This window comes from Otolemur garnettii, unplaced genomic scaffold (assembly GCF_000181295.1).
Source record: "Otolemur garnettii isolate 467f Iridium unplaced genomic scaffold, OtoGar3 scaffold00047, whole genome shotgun sequence".
Classification (NCBI taxonomy): Eukaryota; Metazoa; Chordata; class Mammalia; order Primates; family Galagidae; genus Otolemur; species Otolemur garnettii.
Window position 1 is genome coordinate 10965928 of NW_003852442.1, and position 6777 is coordinate 10972704.

Below are 6777 nucleotides of genomic sequence, written 5' to 3' on the forward strand. Positions count from 1 at the left end.
GTAGATCCCTGCAAAGGCTGCAGGGACCAAGGCCCCCTCACAGGTCAGCATAAATCCCTGCAATACCCCACACTCCAGCAGAGCCGCACACTCGAGAGTCCTAATTAGAAACTGTTTTAAAACTTAGTTTCCACATCTGCCGCACCAGAATGTCAAAGCAAACCACGGTCACCTTAGCCAGCAAGCACACGGCCCATGACACTTTTCAGGGGCTCAAGAAAACACCCTTCATCTCTAAAATCTGGAAAAAATGAACTTTTAAGTGGAAGTTTACATATACATTAAATGTTTGTCTTTATATCAACACAGTACAATTTTGGGGGCAAAAATTGTACATACTTATGGTATAAAACACCATGTTTGATGTATGTACACACTGTAACATACAGTTTTTTTCAAGAAAGGGCCCTCCAAAGTCTCAGCGCGGCCCCGGAATAGACAACTGCCTGGCGCCCAAATTCCCGCGAGCCGGCATGGGAACCCTCCGGCTACCTCGGAGGAGCATACTCGCCACTTCAGGGCTTTCTAGGAAGCTTCCTCTCCCTCCTGGAGCCCAGACTCCTCAGGGACTGTCCTATTCGAGGGTGCAGGACCGCAGACAGCGACAGCAACCCCACGCACCCCACAACACCTCAGCGGAGAAACCTAAGCCCCAGACGGTCATGACTGCGCACGCGCAGGAGCAGCCAACCGGAACCTCGGGGCGGAGCGTGGCCTTCCCCCACCACCGAGGCGCTCGCACTACCCTTCTGCCTGGCGATTGGTGACTTAGCAACTCCGGGGGCGGCGACGGGAGGGTGCCCCTCCCTCCCCTCCAATGGAAATGAGGCAGGGGCGGTCCAATGGCGGAAGGAGCATGGCGTGGATGCATCTGAAAGTGAGTCCCGCAAGCAAGGCTTGCAGCGGCTAGGAAGAGCCCGGGCGTGGGCTGGGGGGAGGCGGGCGCACCTGCAAGTGCTCATGCAATTACACGTGCACCCGGCCAGGTGTGTGCAGTTGGCACACGCGTGTCGGGGCAGATGCAGACACGTGGCAGTGCCTGTGGACCGTGTCTTTATGGAGCCCAGCACAGGGCAGCTTAGGAAACACGACCGTCTGGAGTGTGTGCAGAAGCTCACGCGGAAGGAAATTAGACTAAGACGTGGTCTCAATCCGTCTAAAGTTTTGTTATCTAGGGGGCTTAAAGTTAAGAGTTCTGAGTTGTAACCCCGGGGTCTTGAATTTAGTAAGTGCTCAAATAGCAGACGATTGTCATGAGGCGTTCCTGCAGTCTGCAGGGGACTCGTCAAAGAAGGCGTGATCTACATGAACAGCTTTGAGGAATTCGTAAAAGTAAACCTGACATGTCCCTTCCTGGGTTAGAGAACAGAACCTACCTCTTTACTCTGGCCCGGACTCTCGCCTCTTCCTCCTGCATCATCCTAATTCTTCACTTTCCCTCACTTCTCAGTTCCAAACAGACTTTCTCTGCTTCTCACTCTTTTCTGCCACTGAGGGAGCAATTATGCTTTATCCTCCCCTCTAGTGACTCCTGGGTAGTGCCGTGATGTCACAGCTCACAGCAACTTCAAAACTCTTGGGCTTAAGCCATTCTCTTGCCTCAGCCTCCCAGGTAGCTGGGACTACAGGTGCCTGCCACATCGTCTGGCTATTTTTAGTATTGGTTGTAGTTGACATTGTTGTTTGGCAGGCCAGGGCTGGATTCGAACCCATCAGCTGTGGTGTATGTGGCGGGTGCCCTACCCGCTTGAGCTACAGGGGCCAAGCCCCTTCCCACACTTTCAACATCAGCTTTAAGTCATTTCCTCAAGGAAGCTTTTCCTTATCTCCAATTAGGTTGAGTCCTTCCATTACCATATGTTTTTTTTTTCTTTCACAGCAACATATTTGCACGATCATTTCTGTCTCTCTGAAGATTGAACTAATAAGTGAGTTAGTATCTGGCAGCGTTAATTAGAGAAAAGCATTGTGAACCACTTTTGAGCTAGGGTAGTGGTTCTCAATCCAGTAGGACCTGCAGCTCCATTTTTATACTTTGCAACACCCGCCCCATCGTGCAGAAATGGAATATATGTGTATTATCTATGTATAATTTTAAAAAGCCGACAATTTTTTTTTACTGTGACATAAAGGAGAAATTAAATTTGTAATATTTAATGCATGATACTTGGGCATTTAAACCTCTGCTTAGAAATGTGAATGCCGGGAGGTGCCTGTGGCTCAAGGAGTAGGGGTGGTGGGTTCAAATCCAGCCCTGGCAAAAAAAATTAATAAGTAAAAATAAAATAGAAATGTGAATGCCACAGTGGGTTGTATTGTCAGACACCCCAAGCAAAGCACTTATCATTCCTGATGGGGTTTTCTGAAATGGTAAACAATCCTTACTAATATTCTGTACAACACAGTACAGTTGTCCCCCCACTGTATAAAAACTTTGTGGTTAGTTTGTGTTTTTATAGTGAAACATAGTTTGGCTCAAGGCTCAGATAACATGAACAGATAATTTTTTACCCACACAATGTCAGTAGGATGTTCAAAAGCCATATAGGATGTGGAACAATTCATGTTTTAGGTAGTCTCAAGTGAAGAAGGATGTGATTGACTGATCCCTGTTCACAGAAAATCTATTAGCATTGCCCCTCCCGTCCTGGCAACCAGTAAAAATTACATGCCCCTGGAGGCAGTATGTCCCTTCTTGAAAACTTCTGGCCTAAAGTCCTCGGAAAGTTTTTAGGGCCAGAGGAGTGTGTCTAAGTAGAAGTGTGGATCCAGCTTCTGACTGTAGAGGCCAGTGTAAGCAGAAGGCTAGGGACATTGTTTCCTGCAACCTGTCACTTTGTCCTCTGTGAGTATAAAGGATTCCTGGATGCTGCAGCCTGGCCTAGTGGGGGGGCCTTTTTTTTTTCCCCTCAGAAACGGGCCCAGGATGCTTTGGTCATCCTGGGGGGTGGAGGACTTCTGTTTGCTTCCTACCTGACAGCTACAGGGGATGAGCGTTTCTATGCTGAATACCTGATGCCAGCTCTGCAGAGGCTGCTGGACCCAGAGTCAGCCCACAGACTGGCCATTCACTTTACCTCCCTGGGACTCCTTCCTCGAGCCTCATTTCAGGACTCTGACATGCTGGTAGGTACTCTGGGAACACCCTATTCATTAAATACAAGGGTGAGGGCCGGGCGTGGTGGCTGACACCTGTAATCCTAGCACTCTGGGAGGCTGAAGAGGGTATATTGCTTGAGCTTAGGAGTTCGAGACCAGCCTGAGCAAGAGTGAGACCCCCATGTCTACTAAAAATAGAAAAACTAGCCAGTTGTGATGGGCACCTGAGAACACTGCCCAACACAAGTCCCATAAGCGATATATAATAATTATAATGTTACATGTAATAAAAATCACTCAGATTGAACTCCAATTCCCACTACTCCTTTGAGGCTCTGTTTTTGTTTTTTGAGACAGAGTCTCACTTTATAACCCTTGGTAGGGGGCCATGGCATTACCACTCACAGCAACCTCCAGCTCCTGAGCTTAGGCGATTCTCATGCCTCAGCCTCCTGAGTAGCTGGGACTACAGGTGCCCGCCACAATGCCTGGCTATTTTGTTGTTGTTGCAGTTTGGCTGGGGCCAGGTTCAAACCTGCCACCCTCAGTATATGGGACTGGCACCCTACCCACTGAGCCACAGGCGCCACCCAAGGCTCTGGTTTTAAAAAGGATCAGTACCAACTGAGAAATATTAGGGAACTTCAACCTTTACCCTTCTATTTATTTTCTGATATCTCACTCTGTCAGTAAGTGTTGTGGCATCATAGCTCACAGCAATCTCAAACTCCTGGGCTCAAGTGATTTTCTTGCCTTAGCCTCCCAAGCAGCTGGGACTACAGGCGCCCTTCACAATGCCTGGCTATTTTTTTAGAGACGGGGGTCTTGCTGTGGCTCTGGCTGGTCTCGAACTCCTGAGCTCAGGCAATCCGCCCAGCTCGGTCTCCCAGAGTGCTGGGATTACAGGTGTGAGCCACAGAGCCCAGCCTCTACAAGGGGCGCTTCTCTACTTTCCCGTGGCACAGTTGAGCAATGTGTCCTTTTCCCTGACTTGCCATGCTTGATCTCTGAAAGGCACTGCAGGATCAGAAAGAGCATCCCGTTAAGCTTTCTCACCTGAAACTGCTAGCTTGCACCCTGGAACCAGTGTAAAATGAGAGTAAAGAGTCGGGTGCAGAGATAGGGTGAATTTGGAAGTGAGGTTTGCCTGGGGGGTGCCTGTAGTCTCAGCTACGGAGGCTGAGGCAAGAGCTTAAGCCCAAGAGCTAGAAGCTGCTGTGAGCTGTGACGCCATTCTACTGAGGGTGACATAGTGAGACTCTGTCTCAACAACAACAACAAGAAAAATAGGTTCTCCCTCCCTCCCCTGCCTTGGGGCCTGCAATCCAATGCTTAACAAACTTTCTAGGTCTTTCTGATGTAGGTGTACCAGGGACCACACTTTAAGAAACACCAGGATAAGGCGGCACCTGTGGCTCAAAGGAGTAGGGTGCTGGCCCCATATGCCGGAGGTGGCGGGTTCAAACCCAGCCTGGCCCAAAAAAAACCTGAAAAAAAAAAAAAAGAAAAGAAACACCAGGATAGCCTATGTACTGACTTTTGTCATCTTCTTCCCAGGAGGTGAGAGTTCTGGGTCATAAATTCCGAAATCCAGTAGGAATTGCTGCAGGATTTGACAAGCATGGGGAAGCTGTGGATGGACTTTATAAAATGGGCTTTGGGTTTGTTGAGATTGGAAGTGTGACTCCAAAACCTCAGGAAGGAAACCCCAGACCGAGAGTCTTCCGCCTCCCTGAGGATGAAGCCATCATTAACAGGTAGGAGAGAGAGCCAGAGTTAGTTAACAGGGAGGCCTTCCTTCTGCCTGGGCTCTCAGGGATGTATCGGCCTTGTTTTTTTCACTGGGACGACATGGATATTCTTCTGTAGCTTGGAATGTTCAGGAATCCTGTTGCGCATCCCTGTGCCAGGCATCTATCCTCAACAGCAGCCTTGGGAAATAGCTTTTGTTATTTCTGTTTAACAGGTGTACATAAGGGGCCTCAGAGAGCTACATCACTGAGCTGTGGTCCAAAGACACAAAGGAGAGGCTGGGTGTGGCTTCAGCTCCTGGGACTTCAGAGCTGTGCCTTGTCCTCCTTGTCTCTCCAGTGCCCTCACTCAACACTTTGAGTCCCACACATAATTCAGAGTATTCGTGACAGTTAAACAGTAAAGAGGGCTGGGCATGGTGGCTCACACCTGTATTCCTAACACTTTGGAAGGCCCAGGCAGAAGGATCACTTGAGGTTAAGAGTTCAAGACCTGCCTGAACAAAAGCCAGACTCTGCCCTGTGCGGTGGCTCACACCTGTAATTCCAGCACTCTGGGAGACCGAGGTGGGTGGATTGCCTGAACTCAGGAGCTCGAGACCAGGCAGAGCAAGAGTGAGACCCCATCTCTAACAATAGCTAGGTATTGTGGTGGGCACCTGTAGTTGCAACTACTTGGGAGGCTGAGGCAAGAGAATTGCTTGAGCCCAGGAGTTTGGGGTTGCTGTGAGACGTAATGGCACCAACTGCACTCCAGCCAGGGCGACAGAGGGAGACCCTGTCTCAAAAATCCCCAATCTGCTCCCTCCCCCCATCACCCCAAAACCCCAGGAAAAATAAATCAGTGAAATTATTTATAATTATAGCCTAATTAGAAATACTTTATATTGTAGATATTTTAATATGTGATCAATATAAAAATTAGCAGTTTTTGCCTCTTTTTACTTGTACCAAATCTTCAAAAGGTGGTGTGCATTTCCACCTTTCACTTTTGACCAGTCACATTTCAAGTGCTCAGGGGCCACGTGAGGCTAGCAGCTCTGGGATTGGCGGGAACAGCCCTAGCTCTTAGCCATCAGGACAATTTAGCGTTCAACACGCACAGCTACTTTTAGTACAAGAAATCCTTCCAGGCTGGATAAAGCCCTTTTCCCTGTGCATCCCTGGGCAGTTTTTACTGCAGCAAACACAGAAAATGAAGAAGTTGCTACTTTTTGGAACAGAATTTTGAGGGGCTTGAGAAAAAGAGGAGTTTTTTGATAGGCATCCTTGGGGCCATTCACGGCCTCCTGGGAGATTGACACACAGGAAGTTTATTTGCACTTTGGGGGAAGTTTTTCAGCTTTAAAGATCAAGTTACATTTTTGCTGCATTGCAGGTGGGAATTGATCTCTTCAGAATTGGCCAGGCAAACGTATTTGTCTGTGATTTGGCTGCCACAGAACATGTGCACTGTCCCTGTTAGACCACTTCTGGCTCTAAGTCTCGCTATAGGTGTTTTTTGGTTTTGAGACGGGGTTTCCTTCTGTTGCCTGGGCAGGAGTGCAGTGGTACAAGCCTAGCTCACAGCAACCTCAAGCTCTGGGGCTCACACAATCTTCCTGCCTCAGCCTCTTTTAAGCAGCTGGAATTACAAAGGTATGCCACCACACCTGGCTATAATTTTTAAATTTTTTGTAGAGATGTGGTCTTGCCATGTTGCCCAGGCTGGTCTCAGACTTCTGGCCTCAAGGTAATCCTTGTACCTTGGCTTCCCAAAGGGCTGGGAAAAATAGCCAGGCCTTGTGGTGGACAACTATAGTCTCAGCTACTTGGGAGGCTTCGGCAATTAAGAGAATTGCTTAAGCCCAAGAGTTGGAAGTTGCTGTGAGCTGTGACGCCACAGCACCCTACTAAGGGTGACATAGTGAGACTCTGTCTCAAAAAA

The 6777-nt window shown here is 48.6% G+C and overlaps 2 protein-coding genes across 5 annotated transcripts in view; one reads left to right on the plus strand and one right to left on the minus strand.

Annotated features, from left to right (window-relative positions):
* The window catches only part of LOC105887120 (polycystic kidney disease protein 1-like 3), a 24642-nt gene extending 24017 nt beyond the window's left edge, over window positions 1-625 (minus strand). For both annotated transcript variants that reach the window (XM_023514086.1, XM_023514085.1), the window contains exon 1: window positions 493-625. In XM_023514086.1, the coding sequence (XP_023369854.1) occupies window positions 493-505 (13 nt within the window). In that variant the 5' untranslated portion in view covers window positions 506-625. The remainder of the gene's footprint in view (window positions 1-492) is intronic.
* A 57-nt stretch (window positions 626-682) lies between these two features.
* Window positions 683-6777, plus strand: part of DHODH (dihydroorotate dehydrogenase (quinone)) — an 11779-nt gene continuing 5684 nt past the window's right edge. The window contains exons 1-3 of one of the 3 annotated variants that reach the window (XM_023514082.1): window positions 683-877; window positions 2914-3126; window positions 4657-4856. In XM_023514082.1, the coding sequence (XP_023369850.1) occupies window positions 818-877; window positions 2914-3126; window positions 4657-4856 (473 nt within the window). In that variant the 5' untranslated portion in view covers window positions 683-817. Of the gene's footprint in view, window positions 878-1020; window positions 1333-2913; window positions 3127-4656; window positions 4857-6777 lie in introns of those variants that run through there. The other 2 variants (XM_023514081.1, XM_012806131.2) reach the window with 2 other exon arrangements.